The 25,519-nt window shown below is 37.0% G+C and overlaps 3 protein-coding genes across 6 annotated transcripts; 2 read left to right on the plus strand and 1 right to left on the minus strand.

Moving 5' to 3' along the window:
• The first annotated feature begins 1,769 nt into the window (after positions 1-1,769).
• On the plus strand, positions 1,770-8,815 carry LOC145894794 (uncharacterized). The gene is made up of 14 exons (XM_082983439.1): positions 1,770-2,435; positions 2,498-2,654; positions 2,776-2,960; positions 3,022-3,163; positions 4,078-4,221; positions 4,283-4,434; positions 4,505-4,699; positions 4,819-5,345; positions 6,168-6,211; positions 6,282-6,311; positions 6,374-6,418; positions 6,758-6,978; positions 7,192-7,395; positions 8,060-8,815. The coding sequence occupies exons 1-14, from the start codon at positions 2,340-2,342 to the stop codon at positions 8,342-8,344; spliced, it is 2,427 nt and encodes an 808-aa protein (XP_082839565.1). The 5' UTR covers positions 1,770-2,339; the 3' UTR covers positions 8,345-8,815.
• Positions 8,816-8,887: 72 nt separating this feature from the next.
• Positions 8,888-12,106, minus strand: LOC145895501 (toll-like receptor 7). Its single transcript, XM_082984307.1, has one exon. The coding sequence runs from the start codon at positions 12,104-12,106 to the stop codon at positions 8,888-8,890; it is 3,219 nt and encodes a 1,072-aa protein (XP_082840433.1).
• Positions 12,107-13,603: 1,497 nt separating this feature from the next.
• Positions 13,604-25,176, plus strand: LOC145894745 (NACHT, LRR and PYD domains-containing protein 4A-like). Of its 4 annotated transcripts, XR_014401569.1 has the most exons (20): positions 13,604-13,731; positions 13,785-13,891; positions 14,162-14,275; positions 14,346-14,393; positions 14,528-16,302; positions 16,386-16,529; positions 16,641-16,802; positions 16,857-17,006; positions 17,168-17,209; positions 18,115-18,270; positions 18,434-18,595; positions 18,713-18,874; positions 19,833-20,000; positions 20,109-20,162; positions 20,588-20,743; positions 21,306-21,467; positions 22,607-22,759; positions 23,109-23,227; positions 23,524-23,566; positions 23,882-25,176. XR_014401569.1 is itself a non-coding variant. In XM_082983392.1 (18 exons), the coding sequence occupies exons 2-18, from the start codon at positions 13,867-13,869 to the stop codon at positions 23,163-23,165; spliced, it is 3,690 nt and encodes a 1,229-aa protein (XP_082839518.1). In that variant the 5' UTR covers positions 13,604-13,731; positions 13,785-13,866; the 3' UTR covers positions 23,166-25,176. The 4 variants fall into 4 exon arrangements, 1 of the variants encoding a protein (XP_082839518.1); XR_014401568.1 differs by having other exon boundaries at positions 23,524-25,176; XR_014401567.1 differs by lacking the exon at positions 23,524-23,566.
• Positions 25,177-25,519: the final 343 nt, after the last annotated feature.

The following is a 25,519-nucleotide window of genomic DNA, read 5'->3' on the forward strand; positions in this document are numbered from 1 at the left end:
AGGCGCCCATGTAAAGGTGATTTCCTCACGGAGAATCACCGTCTGCCGTAGGATCGCAGCCAGTCGCACTGGGAGGTGATGGGTTGCGACAAGCTGCATGTGATGAAAGGTGGCCACCCGGCCGTGCTGGCCAAAGCAAAACCCATCGAAACGAAAACGCCAACTCGGTTCTCAGAACGTTTCCTTTGATCCACATCGACAGACCTTAACGTCCCGAGGACAGTCCAAACGTGGTGGTTTTGGTTGGAGATGGTCGGGATCGTATGGAGGTTGCGCTTGTTGAATCATCGTAGGTCTTGCTGATGATCAATCGCACGTTGTGATGTTGGTGTGCAGCGCTCCTAGGTCTGAAATAACAACGGATCCTACGGCAGTAAATTGTTCATTTAGGCGTAGAGTGTACAGTGGAATATAGATAAAAACACAAATAAAAAAAAAAGACAGAAGAAACGCAATAAACGACAAGAGGACTACAAGAAAAAAAGTGAAAAACGGACTGCTAACAGGGTGAATGAAAAAGGAAGTTAATACTGAGATGTGGATTTTTTTTTAAAATGATGGACGGGAGAGCGATCTAATGGAAGGGTTTATTTCCTCCCATATCTGTGGACCCCTAAATTTTAGCATGCGTAAGCCGAAGGTGGTGTTAACTCTTGGGTGAAATAAGTTCTTTTTCGATGCATTTCTTGTGAAATGATCGTGCACTGTGTCTACTAACGAAAATAAGGAATTGTAGGAGGCCGCGGTAGATTGCCGGTATGGAAATCGTGCATTACTTTGGCCAGTTCGAGTTTGTAAATGTCTCTAATTTTTGTGAGATCTAATTTCTTGTATAATGGCGTGACGTGGCTTTAGAAGGAACTAAAGGTTATGGAGCGGAGTATGTTATTAGGAATGGTGTTGAGTTTTTTCAGTGAGAGTGCCGATCCTCCACCCCAAGCACCAATAGCGTACTGAATATGGGAATATACAAATGAATAGTAAACATTTCTCAACGTTTTAACGTCAAGATAATTTCGCAACTGAAAAAAAGTGCCGCATGCTTGTGACAATTTCTTTTCCAAATAATGAATGTGAGTTGTCCAGGTTAGTTTGTCATCAATGTATACACCGAGGTACTTAATATTATCTGATCGCAAAAGTTTTTCATGACCGATGGTGACGGTGAAATTGCCAGTGCTTGAGGTGGAAGGGGAAAACAATAGGAACTTTGTTTTCCGAATGTTGAGAGAAAGTCGATTGTGCCTTAACCAGTTGTCAACATTTGTGAGTTGTTCGTTAACACGGGATTGTAAGTCAATAAGTGAAGGGGAGGTCATTGAAAGAACCGTGTCGTCAGCAAACAATTTGGTTGTAAAAGAGGATACTTGCGGAAGGTCATTGATGTACAATCAAAAAAGTAAAGGAGCTAATGGCGAACCCTGTGGGCAACCGCATGTTATGGGTTTAATATCCGACACAGAATTTCCTATTCTAGTGCATTGACTTCTACCTACAAGGTAACTGCGGATTAAGTGTAGGGTATTTCCCCTAATTCCATACCGGCGCTCTAACTTTTCCAACAACTTCTCGTGATTTACGGTGTCGAATGCCTTAGACAGGTGTAGAAAAATGGCGCATGTAAACTGTTTATTGTCAAAAGATTCTAACAGCTTCTCGTAAATATCATAAATGGCGAGTGACGTGGAATGTTTGCTTCTAAATCCGTATTGATGCTGTGAAATTAACACACACGTGCACAGTTTTACCAGTTGCGCATAAAAATGTTAATTGCAGCATTTACCACATTTATTTAATTTCTTTTTGACTTATTTAACTTCTTCACTGATAGATTAATTTTATTTACAAATATTCCAATGTGTTATGCAGCAAATAATGCCTAAAGTGCCAAGTACAAACTCAGCTAGTAGAAATCATCAGCAGAACCATGACGCACCGACGCACGACAATAGCCTTTGTGACCGCACAAACCAGGCTTACGTCGAATCTGCGCCCGACTTTCAGTTTAGGTGTAAGTGTGGTAACCGCCAAATTCAGCTTAGTCAGAGTAAAATTGGACTGGTATTGGGCTTGTTTCAGAAAATCCTTGTTTGGACGGTTTTGGAAAATTTTACCTCTGTGTTCCAAATGTGTGAAGAATTTTGTGAAGAATGCAAATTTTGTACATACGTTATATTGTTTTGTCCTCAGGATAGTGTAATGTGAAATCAACCTAAATTTTTAAAAGCTTACTACAGTGAAGCAACTGAGTTTGGAAATTTACCTTCAATAGCACATGGTCCTGTAATATAGAACATGGCACTGTGATACCGAAATGTCAAAAACAAAAGTTCTACACAATGCCCTTGGATTTAAACAGGATACAAGAGCTTTCTCAAACTGCATTGCGACAAAGAAAGTTTGCTCCATTTCTAGATATTCAATGTGTTTCCCAGGTAACACTGTGGCAGGTTAGGTTGTGAGTGTGGTTACAAATCCTTATTCATGTTTTCTAAAGGACTTCGATTCTGTGCCAGTGATTTTGGATAGATGCTCCACACAAAATAATGTTGACCTTATTATTCAATTGTGTGACACTGAATTACTGGATAAATTTTTGCATATTCTCAGTTGGCCTCCAGCTGCATGCAAAGCATACCCATTAAAAATACCAGGTAAATTCCATTTTGTTTTCTGTAACCACAAAAAACGATTTTTTCACCAAACGTAAGGAAGACAAACAGGTTGCCTTTTACTTCAGATCACATGTCATTAATTGAACAACCTTTATTGCAGAGAGTGGGTTCAGTTTGTGCCATGCCGTTTGCGTGTATCTTTGTGGTGTTCCAGATTTAAAAAAACAATTTGAAGATGCACTTCTAAAAACACTCAAAACAAACAAAGATTCTAATTCACTTTTGTACAAAAGATGGAACAACAACTTTGGAAAAGAAAATCCTGTTAGTAACTTTGCTAAGCAGGTTGGTGTCTTATTGGCTGGTAATAAAGTCTAATATGTGAACAACCCATGTTTTACAACAGGGTCAGTGGGAAAAATTAATACAAGTGCCATCTTCTTCCACCATTGTTAAAGGAAAAATTTATTCATTGTGTTATTTTCACATATTTGTGATGGCCAATATATGTAGAAGAGCTATAATTGTTATCACCGACCAGAATTTGGGTAAATAAATCACTGAGTGAACTGCATATAAAACAAAAAAATAAGCATATAAAATTATTGCTTATCTTTTGTTGATAATAAATATCGCTCAATACAACTTTAAACAATTTTGCACAAAATTGTTTATAAATTACCTTTTCTAATGCTATTACAATTTTGGAAATATGGAATTCTTTTTTTTTTAAATGTAACTCATGTATTTATTCCTGTGTAACTTTACTTTTACCAAGTCCATTGAACATTCTTATTGTGATCTACTTTCAAACAAAGTCAAACTTTAAGATGTTCGAAATGAAAAAATGCATTCGATGGAGATCAAAACTAAACATTATTGACAAAAGCATTTCCTGAGACGTCATTTTCAATTAAAAATTGCTTCTCGTCTGTTTTTTTTCTCCTACCGAAAAGCTGCTGTGTTTTAAAGCGACGACAACGTTTTCGTTATCTACGCGCATAGTTTTCGTTAAAACTTGGCCTGCTTTGTATCAGACTGGGACAAGAGGAAAATTTTAATTATGTGGTTTAAAGAATTAGAGCAACGTGCTGGCAATTTTAATGGGTGTTTCCACATGTTGTAATTTTTTTTGGTAAATACTAAAAAGATTTTCGTTTTGGTAAATGTTAAAAAAGATACAAAGTGTAAAAACTTTGTTTTCACCTTTTTCCGCTTCTCTTGCAATTTGTCTTCAAATTCTAATCATCGATCTTCGTTTCATTAAATCTATTCGATAAATATTTTTCTGCGTTATCCCCAGCTTACCTGATCGACACACCGTACCTGAACTGGAAAGTGTTTTATGGTATTAAAAAGGCAAAAAGCATAACTTTAGAATTGCCTGCCGGCCACGGCGCAGTGCTTTTTTGCCAGGTTAAGCGTTGAAGAGTTTTGGAAGTAACTTAAAAATATTTTTTAGAACCAAACAATTTTCCTTCTTCGGTATTTTTGCCGCTGCTTCTACCAGACGATGAAGTTATAAAATGCCCAATATACATTTTGTATGTATCTGTATTGGAACGCTTTTTCCCTTTAGTGTTTGGAGTCACGGACATCGAATCTGGTATATACATTTTGAGAATATAATACAAAATTATGTCTTAAAATTTTGAATCCCACTCTAGATACGTCTAATATTCTTATGCCTGTAATGGACTCCGATTTCAAACAGTTCCAAGTGCCGTTTTTACTCGACAATGAAAACTCCATGGAAATGTTAAACAAATTTATTTTTATGTCCAAGATTGGGCACACTACGCCCTTGGGAATTCAGGAGGCAAGTATTTCTTTTCCCCGGTCTCTTCGACAACTCTTGCTGATAATGACAATGAATCCGCATAACGCAGGTATTAGCAGCAAAGGTCCCAAGTTTAGAACTTTCAAAATGCCTGTGGGAACCTGGGCCAAATCCCAATACACTCATCAAAGAATGTTACAAACTTATTGAAAACGGAGGCACTGCGGATGAGGGTGGTGCGGTATGGATACATGTCATTTCATTGTTCAGAACAATAAATCACCAGGAAAACAATTTAGATGAGGTGAGATGTCACGAAATTAACGGGAATACCAAAAAGCACGGTGCATGGTTCCTGAACTAAACGAATAAAAAATGAACACAGTTGGAAAAATGTAATCAAAAACATTTTTATTTTTACAGTCATCAAGTGGAATTTACCAACCTCACGGTGACGACGATGACGAAATATTTGAAGATGCTGAAGATTATCCGTCTCATACGACTGACGCAGTGTCCAGGAAATATTTAAAACACACGACTGATGCAGCAGCATCTCGTGTTCCGAACCCCAATATTCTAACAAATAATAAACCTTTATCGGAGAGCGCAACAGGAAGAATTGAAGAAATAAACGAAGACGACTCGAGTGACTTTGTTTCTACTCAAAACCAATCACATCCTTCATCCAGCGGAGATTTACGCTCCAATGACGCAAGTTCGAACAGTCAAGCGATTAATATCAACAACGGCATCGAAAAGCTTACAAAAGTACTGAAGATCGGTAATGTAAAAGGTCATCATAGCGGTGTAACATCGAACAGAATAGTCAACGCTGATCCGGATTCAACCTATCCAAAGTTTGAATCGACCAACGCAGATACGGACGTTGCGTCTGTTAGGAATAATACAAGCAAGGGAAGTGCGCAAGACTTGGAATCAGACAACAGGTACGATTTTGAGGGACTTCCAAGGTGAAATGCGAAGTTGCTGCGATGTCCTGGCATTGGTAAAACACATGCGCCAATTTGCTCCACATGCTGTACAATCAAAAGTTGTGCAGTTTATGTGAACTACCGGCGTAAATTAAGCACATGATCGGCGAACTTATGTCCGCCGCAAACCTAACCTGGAACAAGGTTTTACAGTTTCTTGTAGTTATTTGATTTTGATCAATGCTTTTCTCTGGTCCCAACCAACTTGAACCAAAGTGAGGAAAACCAATGCAAATCGGTTTGTTGAAATGTGGAAACGTAATTATGAAGTCGACCGGACAGAAATCAACGGAAGAGCTAAAACAAAACCTCGTCATATTAAGTTTCCTGTATTGTGAAATGACAAAGCGTGTTGCAAGGTTTTTATAACAGCAACACAGATAGCGTTACACCTCCAAGAATAATGTTGTTTATTCGCATTTTCAAGGCGCAAATTGAACGCCTTAACCAATAAGTCCCACGAAACGCGCATTGATAAGTTGTAAAATAATTTCCCACAATCCTGTACAAAAAAGTTCCGAAAAGAAACAACTGGCGTCCTAAGTATATAATAGGTAGCAATGTTTCTCTGACCTCTACACACACCCAATCTGACCCTATTCCCGAAAAACATATTTTCGTCAAACGCTATATCGTATTGTATAGTTTACCTGCTATAGGATATCATATTTGGCAATCAGCCAATCAGGTGAGACTCACTGCAGGATTGAATGTGAGAAACTTTGTCGGTCGCAGTTTAAAAACTACCCGCTTGTTAAACCTAACTTCTCATTTCAGTTCCTTCGGCGTGATCGCAGGAAGTGTCGGAAACCAACCAAGTTGTAAGTAGTCCTCAAAAAAATACCACATTGCCAACCATCAACAAATTAAACTATGTTTTTAATGTTGCAGATCACTCGGACAATTACGTTACAGCTGGAGGTAAATCACAATGCGGTGTCTAACTGTGGGTAATAATTTAACTTTTTGTTTGTTTGTCACAGAAGCTGTATGTATACCTGAACCAAAAGCAACGCCAAGCGCTCAAAGTACGTAGAATTTTTTAAATGGTCGTGTCGTGATGTTTTGCGTAGTCATAAATTGCATAAAATTATTCTGCAAAACAAGTTAGGCGAAACAGATTGTTCAAAAAAAATGTACCTTTGTCAGTTCTGTTGTGGAATGTAACGTAGCGGATATATTGCCTTCTTTCTGCGTTCTCTCGCTTTGTTTTCGTTTAGTTTTCAAGACACGCTCGTACTCGCTTCAGTGGTGTCTCTGACGTACCAACTTTTATACCAGTATCAGACAAACATTTAACTTACATACTATTATCACAAACATTGTTCTTATGAAATAATTGCTAAGGTTTTTTTGCAAACATTTAGGATCCGAGCATCATACTGCAACAACGTCAGAAACAGTTCCTCAATCAACATCGGCTGAAGAAACTAGTGCTGGCAACGTTAGCGGAAGATTTTTACAAATTAGTGACAGTGAAATTTCTATAAAAAGATTGAGCTTGCTTGTAGAAAATGTGCTTAAATTCAACTTAAAATGCGCCCGTCCCACAGAGGCATCGTCAACAACAAGTGATACGATGGAAGAGGTGAGCTTTTAATTACATAAAGTCAACAAATCAGCGAAATTATTTGCAAAAAAACGTTTTTGTAATTTCGAAAAAATAAAATACATTTATTGGAAAAAAGTGCACTTTCAAACCGAAAACGGGAGTTTGAAAAATACGACCTATTCGTAAATTGCCAAGTGTTTTACTCTTTTATCGTCTTTGAAAGCGTTTTCTACTCAATTCCTTTTGCAGGTTCACTGCGAACTTGTGAAACAAGGGTCCAAAATTTGGGCTCTCAACATCAAAAGTCAACCTCGCGTAATTCCCCATTATATTCAAACTAACGCTGATGTCATACTGGCTAAATTGGAGTGTGTCGACGGTGATATTACCACATTACGCGTGACTGCTCCTACTTATGTTTTCATCCGTGAAAAAGGAAGAGGTCCAGATTGGGTAAGTACCGCGATTTTCCATCTTAAGATTATGAATAAATTTTTGTGTATGATCAATCCCGTGCTGGACACAACAACCAAATCATCTCAACTTATCATAGCTTCCAGTAATTGATTTTCATTACTTTGTTTACACCTTTATGGCATCAAATGCTTCACATGCAAAAATATAGATGGTAACAGAATATGCCGCCCGATAAAGTCAACTGGCAGGTATTGAAGGCAACTGTTACGTGCTGAGATGAAGTTTTGGCAAGTTTTATAAGTATTCCGTATATTGCCAAAAATCAAGGTTAATATGCCACTAGGATGCTGTCACCTATGTACAGTGACATTCAAGCAGGGAATCGCAGGGGTTGGTGCAAACCCTTTTACAGAATTTCCGGTTCTTTAAAAACATTGATATAATCTGGTTTACTGTGACCCCAGATATAAAATATTCAGGTTTATATCGATTACATCGGATGATGGCGAAGTAGCTGATGCAGAACGGATCGTGATGTACAATTTTTATAACAGAACCCTTTCTTAAATGTCTCCACTGCTGTATAAATCGTGCGCTACAAGTCGTTCATAATTTTTAAAATATTACGTTGTGGTCTATCCTCTTGTGTTATTTCGGTAATAATAAAAACATGCAACTACAACAAATATCTTATTGTTAGGATTACGCCGTGTACAACATGCTTGACGTCGAAGAATATGAAGACAGCACACAAGTATCACCCTTTTCCGATCCAAGAAAGTGTCGCACGGCTGGATGCATGAATCTGGGTTCTCCCCTCAACTCAAACTTTTGCCAGGGTTGTTTTGCAAACCTTCCTTTGGAAATTCGCCGTGTCACAAACAAAAATTTATTGTCCAAATGCAAAAATAGTGACTGCGACAACACCAGTGACCTAAGCTGCCGTGGATACTGTTACCGTTGTTATCACCAGCCGGGATTTTAAATGATTGGTCTGCTCGACCGAGCCAGCTTCGTTTCAAATGTTCAATGATATAAAAGACACGCGGATACAACATTACAGACCATGGTTCTTAAGCTATCATAACATTAAAAAAAGTTAACATTTGAATTATGCATATTGTTTTGGTAATATATGGAAAATCATTGTTGGGAATTGTTTCACTATACTGCATCAAGAATTATTATGTAGAGCGGTGTAGTTTGGATGTGAATATTCGTTTGGTTATATAAAATGAAATTTTGTGTACTCTGAATCCCCTGTTTTCTTTATGGCCAACAAAGACTCCGTAACATATTTTGTGACAATTCCTGCAAAGGATCATACGTTGTTGTTTTACGTTGTTCACGCTATATTTTTTTCGCCTGTATTTATGTGCATCGTCGTTATCGCTTGTCCAAACGGAATCTATTTTAATCACATGAACATTAACGAACATTAACTGGTGAATTTCCACACACAAAGGAACTGAAAAATCATCATAAACTTGCAATGCAGAATTGAGGAACAAATTAGTTGAAAGGGCAATTACTTGTCAACATTGGTGGAAAATGATAACGCTGTGCGCATTGCTTCCCAAAACATTTCTATTTTGTCGGGATCATTCGGATATTGCAGAACCACATTGGGATTTCGTTTGCATCGTCGTTGAAGTAGCAAAGATCGGCATTGCTGGTCATCGAAACTCACAAACACACTTCGATCTTTACCAGTTGAGTATATCCAATCTTCGAGAACAGATAGAATGTATTTGCATTGAGGAGTTTGTATCAGCGAATCACTGAGAAGGATGATCGTTTTCCTGCTGCACTCCATCTTCAGCAAGAGTTGTTTTACTTGGGTCGCACCACAAAAGTCGTCTCTTCCGTGTACACAGAGATTGTAAGCTGGAGAACCGTCGCTCATTTCAGGAAGCAATCGATCGTCGACCCATCTTCCAAGTTTCGCATCCGTGTGATCGTAGAACAGGAAACCGTGAAACGCGTAAAATTCCGTCATACCAACATTCTCATCCAAGTTTTCGTAGCTTTCCTGTGCGTCAGTTTTGCGTATATCCCCGAAATAAGACTTTGCGAGGAAATTTTTGAAACGCCGTGTGTGCAAGATTACCGGAATATACGTAAAGACAGCCACGAGAGATGTAAACGTAAGTGACAAAATAAGATCAAAGTTAATTTGACATAAACTTGACGAGCTGTAGGCGAACACAGAGTGCAGTTGGTCCATTGGAGATGCGCGACACGCGACACAACCACCGTAGTAAGTAAACATGGACGGGGGACAATTGGGTAGAAAACCAGGTAAGACTCGTTTCTCAAATTCACCGGAAAAGATCAACCAACCAAAGTTGTTCGCCATCGAGCAGCTACAAGTTAGCACATTTCCCCGCAAATCTAAATAATCCAACCGCGACATGACGTTTTGATCTATGATATCAGGACTGACGTCGGCGATGTGATTGTCACTGAAGTCGATTGATGACAAGTTATGAAGTTGTGGGTTCGTTAGCATTCCTGGGTCAATGTATTGAACAAAATTGTGCGACATTCCGAGAGATTTCAATACCGACATTCCACTGAAATCCTTTTCGTCGAGCCAGCCAATCAGGTTATGAGAAATGTCTAAATGTTCAAGGTTCGGGAGTTTTTTCAGTGCTTCCCGAGGAAACACCTGTATTCCACAGTGGCTGATGTCCAGGTTTTTTAGTTGGGTAATCCCAGAGAAAAAATCAGAACCCAGAGGGTAACGAAGATTCGCGAATTCCAGTTTTAGCGAAAGTAAATTCGGAAAAATGGAATACGGAGATAGATTCAAAGAAATCGTGAACAATGGTACCCTAACACCAGAAAAGTCTACCTTTTCAATTTGAGGAAAAACAGTGCCATTAATCAGATACATTTTGATAAGAACATATAGGTCTAAAAAATATCCACCCGCTTGTAAGAACAATGGTTTTTGAGTTGGAGGCACTTGCAAAAATGTAAAATCCAGGCCATGTTGGTAGATTGTATTGTTAAGGCGCAAAGTGGACAAATGACCTAGACCTTCCACAGCGCCTTTGTAGATCTGCCTGATGGGGTTATAGCGGAGATCAAGCTCTTCCAACGCCACCATAAACGAGAAAGTGCCGTTAAAGATGTAACTGATTCGATTGTAAGATAAATCGAGTCGAACAACCATCTTTGAATATTTAAACATGGTTTTGTTTAACTCTGAAATTTCGTTTCGTCGCAAAATTAAGTAGTTTACGTCAACGGACTTTTCTTCCAAAGTTTCGTCGTCGGTTGTTGAGTTTCGAACCATATTTAAAACACTTCTGCGACTTCTACTGAGTTGGTTGCAATTTCTCCCGATTTCATTGATTCTTAAATCTATCCTCCGCAGTTTGTTTAGTCCTGCCCATGCGTTTGCTTCCAAAGTTCGAATCCCCATTGCGGCTAGATTCAATTCTTCAAAACTACTAAGATTCCTGAGTATTTCCAAACTACGAAAACTGACCTTGTTGTACTTTACGCCGTACGTCAAATGGTCGTTGAGCCTTTTAGTGCCCGAAACACCCAAACGTAGTTTTTGGAGTTTTGGAAAGCTTCGAAACGACTCGCCTAAAATTAGTTCTTCTTTTCGAACCTGATTCGGCCACGAGGAATCGGAACACCTCGTATTCCCAGCAAGCACGATCGATGTCAGTTCTGGAAGCGGAGACACCATTTTTGGATCAGATGAAAGGTGCAAGAAACAGTTAAAAGCGAGATCAAGGTGTTCTAACTTCAAGTTTTTCGAGAATATATTTTCAGGCAATGAAGTAAGCATGTTGCCTGCCAAATTCAACCATTGTAAGTCAACCAGAGAATCAAAAGCATTCCTTTCAATCCGTAAAGGCAGGTAATTGTATTGGGAGGTCCAACCAAGCAGCAAAAATCTTACTTTGGGCGTCGCATCAAAATCATCAGACAAAATGTGATGAATTGGATTTCCATATAATCTGATGCCCTTCATGCTCGAAGAGAAGAGGCGTTTTGGGACAGACGAAAAGTTGTTGTTGCCAATGTCGAGATAGAAAAACTGTGAGTTGGTGAATGCATCTGGGTGGATATCAAAATTAGTCGGACAGAAGCTGTGTGCGTCGCCCAACAAACAGTTTGCTGAAAAGCGCAACACTTTGAGGTTGGGCAAACCTTCCGTTTCGTTAACTGTAAGAGGTCGCATTGTGGTGTACGAAGCAAGTAACACGCTTAACGAAGTTGGCAATTTCCCCGGCATCTCCTTTATCTTATTTCCGCTAAGATCTAGAAATCGCAACGATGGCAAGCACTCAAAGCTGCCGGATTCCACAAGGAAATGATATTGACAAAGTTTAGTAACAAAACTGAAACCGTACCTCACACAGTTGTTAGCCAGTTCTATGGCCTGAAGCGATTTGTAACGGCAAAAATCGTTTCTTCGAACCAATGTTATTTGATTTTTGCTTAAATCAACAAACTGCACGTCTTCTTTCATCAGCAGTGGTACATGAGCTAAACCTCTCTCGGAGCAATCTATAATCTGATACTTCTGGGTCAAGTTCATCCATCCGGGCAATTCAAAGCCAGTTACGTCCATGTTCCTCTTAGTTTCCTTAAGAAACACAGATGGAATTCCGACAAGCTTCGGGGTACGACACTGCCATTTTGCAACTTGTTCGGGAGAAAGTGCCAAAGCAGCCAAGGCACTAAGAAAAACTATACTGCTGTATATGCACAGATTCATGCTTTATATTTCACCCTATAACAAAACAACAACAATAGCTGAAAAACTTTTCTGAAGTTGTTTCCTTGTACAGTAATTAGAAGTTAAACATGTACCAGTCAATAGTTGTTATTGGACAGTTATGTCACAAGCGTATGATAGCGCATCTGCTCATAAGTGGTATTGCGTAGGTCATTGTATTTCTGTTTCTTGCATGCCCAAAATCAGGAAGTTATATCTCCACCCACCAACACCAGTTGGTGTATTTATATTCTATGAAAGCGTTCATTGCGTTGATTACTCACAAGTCGCGCTATCTTTGTTTTGTTGCCTTGAAAACAAGCATACCTCAGTTCCTATTGCTATCCAGGCTTGAGAATGCTAGCAAGCCACAGTTTTAACACAACACATTTTTCTATTACACACTCACTTGCATTAATACCCCATTTGCAACACGACATGTCGGCAGCATAGGTTGGTCGAATTTTAACATAGCCTATTTCCTGTTTGGGCGGCGACACAAAGAGGAAAGAAAACAAAACCTTTTGAATGGAGGACACACAACGATACCTATGTAATTTAAAGCTTGAAACTTATTGAATGTTTCTTGATGCCATTTGACGTTTCACTGCAAAAGGTTAAAAACCATAGCATCGCATGTTCTTGACAAACATACGGGGTGAAAGCTAACCGTTTGGAGTGAAAAATGTTCCGAGTTCGCGGATGGTCTGACGTCACAACGCTGCAGGTAATATTGTCGGAAAATGCATTAGTTTAAATTCTTCAATCAATAAGAGTTCTTTAATAAAACGGAAATCACTAGAACCCAGCCTCTGTGTTAAAACCTACTCCAGATTTACGTCACAATTGTGCGTCACTATCGTGCGTGTTGCCTCACAAACGACATTGTTTGCATTGTCTGAATCAATGACTAAATTTGCTGGAGTAGGTTTTAACACAGAGGCTGGGTTCTAGTGATTTCCTAATAAAACGCGTGTAACGCTGCGGTAAATCATTTTCTGAATTTTTTTTTGTTTTGGCAAAGCCGAAATTATCGAAGAATTTTAGAACCAAGTGCCAACAAAATAAAATTTACAGTTAAACGAAGAAAATTGTCTGGAATTAACTGCAACTATCGTGTCTGGCAGCTACATTGTATTGCTGTGTGCGTTCACTGTCTCGTCGGTGGGAAAAATCGCAGCAAATGAAACAAAAAACTCTAAATCAAATTATAAACATGTTCTCCAAATTCTCTATGTCACTTTAGAAAAATTTATGTTATGTTTTTGCATAGCCTTGAGGGGTCTAATTTGTTCATATACTTGTGTTTTGTTTTTGATAAAACGTTTGAAGTTGTGTTCACTCCTGCGTGAAATATATTTCGTTGAAAAAAAAATATTTTGCCGAAATGACAACCAAGGAATTGTATGTTATTTACTAAACTTGTAGTTTTGTGTATCATTTTAGTTTTTTAAAGACCTGGTTTATGTACAAGTTTGGTTCTTTTAGGCAATTAACAAAAGTTTTTTCACTGTGTGCATTTTATTGCACAAATGTTGACTTCCAGTTTGTAACAAAGATTTGGTTCCTGTTTTGATTGAGTTAAAGTCAAAACAGGTGCAAAAAACATTGGTGCTTAAATAAAGGTAGTTGTTGTATGAACAGATTGAAAATAATAAACCAGCATGTTTTTTTGAAGGTTTATTTCTTTTTGTATTGTTTACATTTTATTTGTCATCCTTGCATTGTTCAAATTCTGCATTTAACTTATAACAGCACCAATGAGTCAATCCCAAGACTCACAAGGTAAGTGTTTGTTAGCTTTTGATGATATATATAAATTATTCTTTCTCTGATTGGCACTCTTTTGTCAAAGACTGACTTTTGTCATGATATACACATATAGACTGATACGGCTCGTTTATTAATATAAATTATTGTACAAATTCTACACACATCCACTTGTAAGTTGTCAGCTGTAAAAAAACAATGTTGAGTAATTACCTTTTCAGCTAAAACAAGCCTGTTACAATAAAACTGTCAACAAATCTGCAATAACCCATTTCCATACAACAGATTTTCGTCAAACAATATCAGCACAGTCAGCAACAGTTGATAAAAGCATTCTTGGTGCTAGAGATGTGACACAATACAATGCTGATGTGACACAATACAATGCTGATGTAATAAGTAGGTCTAAAATTAGATATTTGCCAAGGTATAAAATCTGATAAGCAGAAATTAAAATTTAACTATTTAGATGTAGGAAATGTTCCAACTGCGACTTTGTCACCAAGTCTGAGTAATGGTAAGTTATTATTTACAATAATTCTGTTTTAGGAAAAATTGTGCACATTAAAAGTAGTTTCTCGAGCATGAGGTTCGCAATAAACTAATGAAAAGTATTGAACCTTGGTAATATTCAATTCAATGTTGTTGCAGATGAACGACTTGATATAGAAAAGTTGTTGCTTGAAGCAGCAAAAAATCAGTGCAAATCAAAGAGTTTTCAAGTTTTGATCCGGCAGCAAATTGAAGTTTGTCCACTGGAAATCACAGATCATCCATCTAAAGAAGTTTACCCGTTAGGATATAAACCTAGAAATGAAGCAAATATTTCAGAATTTGAATATAGGCATTACAACAGAAGTCAAGATTATGAAACAATTAACTTAAAACAGGAAAGTAAAGTATCAGTTGAAGAACTGTTTTCTTTGGCAGAGAAAGCAGCAAATGATGAAGAAAAGCCAAAATACGCAAACACTGTTGCATTAATTGGACAGCCAGGTATTGGAAAAACCACACTATCCAAGGTGATAACTGAAAATGCAATTGGTGGTGCAATGGAGAATGTTGGTAAAACCCAATATTGTTTCTACATTTATGTAAAAAACATTGACTTTGATACTCCCACAACGTTTGTAGATTTTTTGCTAAAAAATTCTTTGCCAACCAACTCCTATGCTGTTTCACCCATTGAAGAACACAAGGAAAACTCATTTCTCCGCCTGCTAACACAATCAAAAAATGTGTTAATTACAGTAGATGGTCTTGATGAAGCTGCAACTGACTGGAAATTAAGTTGCAAAAATTGTAATCCTAAAAACCCAAATCAACCTCTGCAATATATTTATGCTCTTATGAGAGGTGATTTGCTTACAAATGCAAAAAAAGTTTTTACTTCACGACAAAAGCATTTTTTCTCAATTGATGCAACAAATCGACCATTGTTTGTTGCTGAGGTTATGGGCCTTAATGAAAAATCCCAGGAAAATCTTTGTCATCAGATTTGTAAAGATAAGGGTGCTGAAGTATGGAATGTCATAAAAGGCAATCCAAACTTTCTTTATTCTTGCTATGTCCCAGCAAAATGCATTTTTATTGCTTTTGTCATCTGGAAAAGTCTTAGTGAGGATAGTAGAGGCCGATTTCACTCTCTTACTCATGTTTATGCAAATGGATTCAAGTACTACTTTAAGCAGGACTTCATTCGAGGAGACGAAATAGGAATTGAAAACGAAGAGTATTTAAACAAAATAGCTAGATTGGCATGGAACGGCTTTAGAGATAGAAAACTTGTTTTTACTCAGGATGACCTTGGAGAAGTAGGGATTGAGCCACAATCATTGAGGGGTCTGCTTGCAACATTTGTGACTGATGAAAATTGGAATATGAAGTTCTTGGAATGTGAAATTAAAAGCATTTTTGTACATTTAATATGGCAAGAATACTTTGCTGCTTGTTACCTCATCTTTTTCTCGGATACCGAAGAGTTTTCTCAACTTCTTTGCAACTTGAAAGAAAATAGGTGGGAAATTGTTACAAAGTTTATTTTTGGTCTTTGTAATGACAAGGTCAGTGAGGTGGCGAAAAGTTGTTTTATTAAAACAAAATGTGAGAAAAAAGATGTCAAGAAAGAAATGCTGAAGCGCTTTTGCCTCAACCAACTACAAATACATCAAGTTGAGGGAAAAGAACTTTTGCAAATTTGCTCATGGTTACATGAAATTGATGAGGAATCATTCTATAGAGAGAGTCTTTATTTCCTGCCAGAAACGTTAACTTTAACTGGAAAAATACTTCCAACTGATGCTTATAGTATTGGTTGTGTTTCAAGTAAATCAGAAAAACCCTACAACATAATAGTTTCAGAAAATTGTAGATTTTTGCATGGAAGTTTGGAAGTTTTGCTCAGTCAAATGAGGACACATATAAAGGTTGGAAAATATTTTTGTCACAAGAAATTTATGGTATTTGTCAGCCCTAATAATATACACATTATTTTTGTTGTATTTGCCAGGACTTCTCAATCAGCCACAATGTGACAAATTCTGAAATTGCCGTTGTAGCTAAAAATTGCACAGCAATCAATGGACACTTTATAATTGGTGGAAACCTTCTCCAACAGTTTTCCGAAAATTTTAGGCCATCCGACCAGACCAAAGTAAGTTGAATAATTATCATATAGACTTGAGGTACGCCATATTCTAGCACAAAAATTATCAATTTTTTGTTTTGCACATTATGTTGTTCAATACTCTCTGTATTTTATTAGTTACGGTCGTTGGTGGTGAGAGGTTATAGGTTTATGGATGAAAATGCAAATGAAATAGTTTCATGTGTAAACGTGGCAAAGAGTCTCTCATTAAGTGGATGCAAAATGTCCTGTGTTGTGATGGCACAAGTTGCCACAGCCATATCCAAGCTTGATGTTCCAGTAAGTTGTCTTGTAAAATGAATGTTTGTTTTTTACCATGTTGTGATTTTTTAGATGGACACCCTAAACGTCAGTGGGCTTCCAATTTCGAAATCTTTTCTACAACTGCTTTCGAATCGTAAAATATCACTAGTTGAGAATCTGGTTGTAACAAAGATCACTTTGTCAAAATATGGAATTAGATTTTGTGAAAAAGAAGCAGGGGTCAGTAAAAACACAAAATGAATATTACTAAAAAAGTCAACTTCAGTTGTTTAAAAAACTGTTGACTGAGTGAAATTACATAAATAATGCAGAGTAAAACTTTTTTATAGCATGGATCCAACCACTGTTTAGGTTTTATTTTTTACTTTATTAATTTACAGATTTCAGTCCAGCCTGAAAAATATGTTGAATCTGCATTCAAGGTTAGAAAAACTTGAATCATTTCTTTGGTCCACGTAGTGTATAATGTCCAAACCAACTATTTACTTCACCACAGAAAGTAGCAAATATATAATTAAGTAGCAACAGTGGTGTGCAAGTAAGTAACTTGACAGACGAGACAACCTTCACTTTTGCATTGGGCAGTGGTTCTTAACTTTTGTGTTGAGAAACTCTGAAATTGGGCATCCACCATAATTAGATTATACAAATGTGTATCTTGCTGTCAGAAGTTTGGGCTTTCTTCTACAGAAGTGATATAAATGCTTGGTAAAAATATATATTTCCAAACATGCAGGTAGTTTTGTGAATGTATTTATATGTACATTTACATCATAAGTGTGCAAAAAAAAATTATCAAAAAAGCTTTCATTTTTGGCCAATTATGATAATTGGACAAAATGCTATTCTCCATCATAGCTGTTAATGCATTTCAAAGAAAACATGATCAATAAAACAGTAAAATCACTTAAAAATTAACATTTTAGCTGACCATTAATACCATAGAAATAGCTGTATAACAGTTTTTAATCTTTAGTGCACAAACTTATTTGAAATTGTTTAACACCATTAAATATAAAATAATACACATTTCAATTTTGTTCCCACATACAAATTTTTACAATGTTGTTTGTAACAAAACATTTTGTCTAGGAGTATATTTACATACAGCAGCATCATACAACGAGCTAAATAAACATTTTTTTTAATTTGTTGAATTTAGATATTCGACATTTTTCTGCTATTAATTGATGATAGATGTTGCAAATTAATGAATGAAAAAGTGATACTAAAAGTGATTCTATATCCAGTTTAACAAGCTTTCATCTGTTAGTTTCCTACACTCCTACGAGTTAAGAATAAACCAATAAAACTTAACTATTTCCAGATTTATCCCATCCCAAGCCGTCTTACAGTGGTTGGTGATAATGAAGCTTGTGCTTTGTCGTGCATCATGCATTTATTTCCTCCAGAAATGGAATTTACCATGCAAGATGTCAGCAATTTATCAATCCAAGAGGTTGCCAGTGCAATAAAACAAAAGGTATGCTTCTTATTTTAAATTATTAATCATTATGAACCAAAATATTCCGCTTGGTAACGATGAATTTTTTGCATTCTATCATGTTATGCATATAAACGTCCCCTTTGCCAACTTTACACGAATTTTTGAATTGAAGCACGTTTTGCTAATATTTTTTGTTTAGCTTATGGCACTCACTCTAAAGGGCATTCAATTGAATGAAAAATCTGCATCTGCAATAGCTTCAAGTGTTACCCTAATTGAACACCTGTCTCTGACTGGTTATCTTACTGTTAGTCCCAGCGTGTGTAAAATTGCTGCTGCTTTGTTGGAATCTCAACATCAAGTAAGTTTCTCATTTTATTCAAACAAATACTTCATCCCGAGCTACTGATGCTAACTTTTGCACTGGTTTGCTTTCAAATCAACCAAACTTAAACATTGTTTCTGTTGTTTTTTTTAGCTTACTTCACTTTCCCTTGATAACAACAAAATTAATGATAAAGCTGCATCTGCAATAGCATCAATTGTTCATTTGATTAAAAATCTGTCTCTGTCTGGATGTCAGATTTCTGGCATCGGCATGCGTAAAATTGCTGCTGCTGTATCAAGATTAGATCATCAAGTAAGTTAATTGTTTTTCATTCTGTTAAACTTGAAATTTGTAATCAACGAAGTTTGCATGTGTTAATCTGTGGCTGCTTTATTAAGATCCCAAAATCAAGTAAGTTTATAGTTTTGTTGAAATTAGTACTTGATATAAAAGTTATGCATGTGAAACAAAGCTATTGATGCACAATTTGCTTTAGTGTACTTGGTAAATATGGAACTAGAAACTAAATACTTCTTACATTTTGTATTAGCTTACATCACTCACCCTTGATAACAACAAAATTAATGATAAAGCTGCATCTTAGTGATTTTCCCAGTTCCAAATTATCCGGCCTGGCCGGATACAAATAGTTATCAATCAAATCCAGCCAGATAATTTGGATTCGGCAGTTTGTTAACACTGATTCGTGTATTATGCCAAAAATGTTTAATTGCCAAACAGAATGCTATGATAAGGTTAGCTTGTCATGAGTGGAACAAATAAACGCGGGAATTTATTAATATAGTATAATACGTCTCGAAAAACCTTAATCACAAACAACAGGAAAATCGGAAGTCAGCAATATCACAAACTGGGTCCCAAAAACGAGTAATTTGCAAAAAGTTTGCCAATTTTTTGGACAAAAATGCTTTCCCAACTATCTGGTAAAATAATGTGTAATATCCGGCCGGGTCCGGGTATTGAAAAATGGTCAATATTTGGCCGGGTCCGGGTACCCGGTTCCGGCGCAAGACATCACCACTGCATCTGCAATAGCATCAATTGTTCACTTGATAAAAAATCTGTCTTTGTCTGGTTGTCAGATTGTTGATCGCGGCATGTGTATAATTGTTGCTGCTGTATCAAGATCTCAACATCTAGTAAATTGTGTTTTTACTTAAATATAATGATTAATAAAACAGTTCGTGTTGTACAACAGTACAGCAATTCTAACTAATATTTTTTTGAAAAAAACAAGCTATTCTATTAGATAAACTGCCTGGATATTAGTGGAAACTTCATTTCAAATTCTATCCTACAATTGCTTTTGGATCAAGCAACACCACATGTTTACAAGCTAACAATAACTAAGTTTCAAATGTCTGTGAATGGAATTAAGGCTTGTGAGAAGGTTGTTCTGTATCCAGATGTGCTACTGGTAATTTGTTTAAATACTTCGCTTTCATAGAATGAACAAACTATTAACATTTAAATTCAACATTTAAATTGATACATTTACCTACAAGTTCATGTTTGTATTTTTCAGAGATCTGTGCATCCTGAGATGTTGGTTAAAAAGTGCACTGAAGCAGCATTTGAGGTTTAAAAGTGTAACCATTTATGTGTATAATATTGCAATAGAAACCTGTTTAGATTGGATATTGGAAAACCTGTAATGTTAAAATTTGAAAAACCTGTAATGTTAAAAAGCTGTGGTAGGAAAAAATTTGCCCCTAATTATTGACTCATTCGTTGTTGTAGTTTTGTTGGCAATCAAAGCATTTTGCAAGAACATTTTCTAGGAGCTAGACTTTGGATCATAACCATCTGATATTAATGAACATTTTTGGGCCATTTCCCCTGTTAATTGATGATGAAAAAGAAATAATTGAGTAAAATGTGTGTCATGATATTTTTTCACTGTTAAGATATGTGGTATTTGCTGTTTTTGCATTTAGTATAATGCAAATTTATAGTTATCCAAACATAAAGAAGAACTAAATTAAACTACTCCTTCATTTACAGTCAGATTTACCTGCAAGCATTCTTACACTGGATGGTGATGAAGAAGCTTGTGTTTTGTCATGTTTCATTCATTTATTTCCTTCAACACTTGAACTTACTATGAAAAATGTCAGCAACTCCGCAATCCAAGAAGTTGTCAGTGGAATAAAACAAAAGGTATAAACTAAGATGACCTTGTTTTGTCTTTGGATTTAAAACCAATAAACTGCAAGCGATGCCTGGTGCATGCTGACCTACAAGAATTTGTATTTTGGTTTGTAAGTATTATTGGTTCTTGTAACGTTAGCACAATGTTTAGCAATACTAGGTGTAAAAAGTCTAAAAACTTGACCAAAAGTGAGACATTAAATAAAAAACATTCAATTGTTGCAAAAGTATGTGGATGTAAACATGACGCTGTATGTTGGTACGCAAACAGAATAAGTTTAAAGAAGTTTGAATGTCCCCATGTATCTGACTTGTGTCGGTTTGACAGTAACTGTTAATCCAGGATGTGATAAAGCATTTTTATGGTTTGTAATGGAGTTGTAGCATTTGTGTTAATTAAACCTTTGACCCCATGTGTAATTCGGGTTCCTTCTCTAACTGACTGAGCTACCGGAGCTCAACGGTTAAATTCACCAAGTGATTGTTCTGCTTCCGCGACGTTATAATTAATATTAATACAATGATATTGTTGTCGTGAAAACTTATTCCAGCAATTTTTTATTTGTTTCAGATGACATCGTTGAATCTTGGTGGGAACACAGTTGATGATGAAAGTGCATCTGCTATTGCTTCATGTATTCAGTGGATTGAGAATCTGACTCTGAAGGGTTGTAAGATGACAAGTGGTGCAATCTGTAAGATTGCAAATTCCATATTACAACTTCAGAAACCAGTAAGTTGTATGTTAGACCAGTGGTTATAGGGTGTTCCATGTTAACAATTTATTTGACCGGCGATTTATGTAATCTCCGACCAAAAAGCTGAAAAAACATTGTTTTGAAGAAATGTTTTCGCAATGAACTTGATAGTCAATGTTCTCCACACAAACTATAAATTCTTCCTTTCCACGCGTTCGTCACAAACAAGTCTCGCCTATGTATACGCCGTCGCAGTCAGCACAGGGTATGCGGTCACACCTCTAGCATCGAAAGCATCTCCTTTACCATATTTGGGATACGAAACCAAAGCACGCGGTCCGATAGGCGGGCGTTCAAAAACCTGGATCAAGAAATCTTAAAGCATCTGTTTCCAAGGTCTTAGAAGGCCTTGCAAAATATATAGCGACACAACCACACCCTTCGTCACATTTAGGCGAGGAATTTGGGTTTCGCCGCAGAAAGGATTTTGGGTGGACATTCGCAAACACGCTCTGCTAATTCCCAACCTCCTGTTTTTAAGCCTCTTCCTCTGAAACTAAGATATTCGCTCTTGTATACAGTGCACGCACTACTGCATGCTTGTGGCCGATGGAGTTCGCGAACGGAAACGACAGATACCTGTCGGAATGAGTCGGTTACCAGTATACGTTTGTGTGGAGAGGCCCCCGGTTCTCACTTTAAATATAACTATCAAAAAATGATATCACCCCGAAGTATTCACGTTCCATTGTGAACTCGATACTCGTTTCAATAGAATTCAGGTGTTCAAGCAGAGATTCCACGTCCACTCGGCTCCATATTTAAGCACTTATATCTTCCAAAGTAAAAGCAAGAAAACTATGGCGCACGTGCCAACGCAAAATAGACTTTTAGGTTTTTTTAGTAAGATAACGCAATCACACAAACAAGCAATTGTAAAACCCTGTTTTTCGTAAAAAATATTTCCAAGCAATGAGGCAATAATGATTAGTGAGTTGCAGACAAAAGTGCACACAAAATGGAATATGCCATGTCTGACTTTAGTTAACCCCTGGCTGCACTGATGAGACCCGATAGGTAGATGTTTTTTTTTATATTTTACCAGCAATTATGTGTTCTAAACATTTGTCACATTTGTCTAAACTAATTTCCTAATTCCACCTTTTTTTTCCAGATGAGGAAGTTGGACCTTGGCAACAATAACGTACGTGGTGATGCGGTAGAAACCTTACTCAAGTGTGTTCACAATATACAAGGTGAACTTCTTGTCGGTCGTGGATGGATAGATGACGACTTCAAAGGGAAATTTCAGAACCTGCCAGACCCTGTAAGTATGAAGACTATTTGTTCCACTTAGAAACTATCATTGCTATTCGATACTAACACGATATTGTGTTTGTGTCATGTGCAAGCCTCTGGTTGCCACCACTGTGTTAATATAAAGAAAGTCGGCATCACCCAATACCTATGCCATGTAGTTTCATTTTACATGACTTAAGATTTAAAATAAAATCACACAAACAAACTTAACTGAGTGGATGTTGCGTTTATGGAAATAAGTACACGTCGCAAAATATTTGCTTCATGAAATAATTTTAAATCATATAAAGACTTTCATCAACACAACTGTTATTATAGTTAAACGATGCATAAATAACCAATCCGTTGTATTGTAGAAGCCAAAGTTAAGTGAATTTCCTACTTACAACATCAATACATCCTTTATTATTTGAGTTTACAAATTACAATTAATCGATTGGAATTATTTTGTGGAGATCAACTCCCTCCTAAACTGGTAAGAAGTTTTCTTAATGACGTTTTTTCGCAAAAATATTGAAAAGATTTAAGTTTTTTTTTTTTGACCACACCGGGATTTGAACTTAGGATGTTCTGGGCACGAATTCCAATCAGGTTTTTTGTTTGGTATTCGGGTCGGGCCCTTGGTCAATGCTGCCAACCACCCGCCCTTGAAAAGTTTTAAGTTGTAAACCAGCGGATTTTTGTAAATTTTTGCTTCAACTATTGGCGTATGTTTCGCAAATGTTTAACCACAAGGTGATGTATTAGAGTCAGTCTCGTTTGTATGTTTAGGAAACCATTGTTTGTTGATAGTTTCCCGCAACTCTGTATCAAGGTTAGTGCGGATGTAACGATTATCGTTTTATGTCAGTAAAGTTGGCAACGAAACTTTTGATGATCGAACTTCACAAAATACCACATAAATATTATGAAACCTTGCTGTTGTCGGGTGACTTTTTAATTGCTGGACAGAAGGCCAGAAATTTACAACCAGGCGACAAAACTCATTCAAAATTCAATTAACTTATGTCATCGGTATCGTAATATTCTGACCATTCCACACTAAAGTTCAGTGTTTCTCGTCGATATCTTGCTAAGATAGAAATGCCCTGAGCTCTGTTACACGACAAGTAACAATATATTACTTCAGGCTGTTTGCTGCGAGAATCAACAGGGATTTCTGTCACTTCTCACCAATAAACCTTTCTACTTCACGTCACGAAGACGAAACATTCCCAATTGCTTCGTAAATATTCTTCCCATTTTTCTGTGCTTTATCCAACTTTTGTGTGTTATTTGTATATAGAATATGCGTATTAATACCGTTTTTCTCCATAACTCTGTTTTTACTCCTTTGCCTAACTCAGGGGCGGGCAACATACGGCGGGATTTTAAGCGGCCCGCAGACAGTTTCCGGTCTTACATGATAATGTCGCCCGCGGCCACAGTCTGCCGCAATCCCCCACTACTTGCTTACTACGTCATATTATAGTGATTTTACTAAGGGTTTCTACGTCCGACATGCAGTCAGAGTTCAAAGAACTTGTTGACAACTTTGGTCGACCGCTGATGTCTTACTGAATTCAACAGCTATTGAAGTACATTACGTTAATAAATTCATTAAATACTGTTTTTGGTCTCTATGCTTCAAACTTAAAGTTTACATTAAATACGATTGATGGGGATATAAATACGCGATTAATGTATCGATTCAGGAATCCGGCCCGCCAAGTACTTCATTTTTCTATATCAGGCCCGCCGACTGGAGAAGTTGCCCGCCCCTGGCCTAACTTCTAAATGCATGTATCTGGTTTTGAAGTTGTCGCCAAGTTTTACTATTTATGTTGCTTACAGTCCAGGACGTCTTTGAAACACGAATATTTTTGTCTCCGGCTCTGAGTTTCGTCTTTTACTTTCTTTCTTGTGTAAATCCGTCAACAGAGGTTTATCGTACAAAGTTATCCGCCTTCTAAACAATGTTGAACGATGGATTTTGTGACAATACTTTTACTTCCGCATAAAACATTACTTTCAATATTTACGTGCGACTTATATTATTTTTTCATGATTGCAATGGAGTATTTCCACATTACATTTTTTTCTCATACATTATGTCGTCAATTCTGGCAACCCTTTGTTGGTTTTTGAACGAAGATTTTTTATGTGACGAGAACAACCGATCTTCCACCAACTACGGTTCGGTTTCATCGGCGCCCGTTTTTATATATTTACTTCAAACAAATCTGTATCTATCTATGGTTTGATAAAGTTAATACGCGTAAAGGTGGAAGGTTTATGTTCTAAATATTTGAACATTGAATATTGTTTTTGTGTATCATTGCTGACCGATGTCACCCAGCGCTCAACCGATGCTGTCAATTACTTCTAGGGAATCCCTGACGTATATCGTACTTGTTTTTTTTTCAATACAAAGTGATTACGGTTGGGATGTGATATTTGTAAAGGCATCTGTTAAGTTGTATTGAAAGATGGGTACATTATGCAGCTAGCACCGGTTTGTTTTTCAATGTTCAAGTGTTGATTTGCCCGATGTCACCCAATACGTTTTCGTTTGATTCTTTTTACCACAGAGATATTCGAAACCAGGTTATCCTGGCTTTCTGCTTGTTAAGCTTGACTGACGTCACCCAACATATTTTCCCGATGTATTGTTTAGCACGACATCTAGTGTACGTTTGTGAAAAGATATTTTGCCGGTAAATGTCACTTTATCGAATGCTTCGAAAACAAAACTGTTCTGTGAGTTATAGTTTCAATTTCATCACCA

The sequence above is a fragment of the Ascidia mentula genome, chromosome 3, assembly GCF_947561715.1.
Source record: "Ascidia mentula chromosome 3, kaAscMent1.1, whole genome shotgun sequence".
In the NCBI taxonomy this organism is placed as follows: Eukaryota; Metazoa; Chordata; class Ascidiacea; order Phlebobranchia; family Ascidiidae; genus Ascidia; species Ascidia mentula.

What these genes read in the sequence shown, in the direction of transcription:
- LOC145894794 (XM_082983439.1), top strand. Translation starts at nt 2,340, where the DNA reads ATGCCCTTGGATTTAAACAGGATACAAGAGCTTTCTCAAACTGCATTG. An exon ending in GACTTGGAATCAGACAACAG is followed by an intron (nt 5,346 to 6,167) that starts GTACGATTTTGA and finishes TTCTCATTTCAG; the next exon opens with TTCCTTCGGCGTGATCGCAG. An exon ending in CAAGTGATACGATGGAAGAG is followed by an intron (nt 6,979 to 7,191) that starts GTGAGCTTTTAA and finishes TTCCTTTTGCAG; the next exon opens with GTTCACTGCGAACTTGTGAA.
- LOC145895501 (XM_082984307.1), bottom strand. Translation starts at nt 12,106, where the DNA reads ATGAATCTGTGCATATACAGCAGTATAGTTTTTCTTAGTGCCTTGGCT.
- LOC145894745 (XM_082983392.1), top strand. Translation starts at nt 13,867, where the DNA reads ATGAGTCAATCCCAAGACTCACAAG. An exon ending in GGCCATCCGACCAGACCAAA is followed by an intron (nt 16,530 to 16,640) that starts GTAAGTTGAATA and finishes GTATTTTATTAG; the next exon opens with TTACGGTCGTTGGTGGTGAG. An exon ending in CCAGTGCAATAAAACAAAAG is followed by an intron (nt 18,271 to 18,433) that starts GTATGCTTCTTA and finishes TTTTTTGTTTAG; the next exon opens with CTTATGGCACTCACTCTAAA.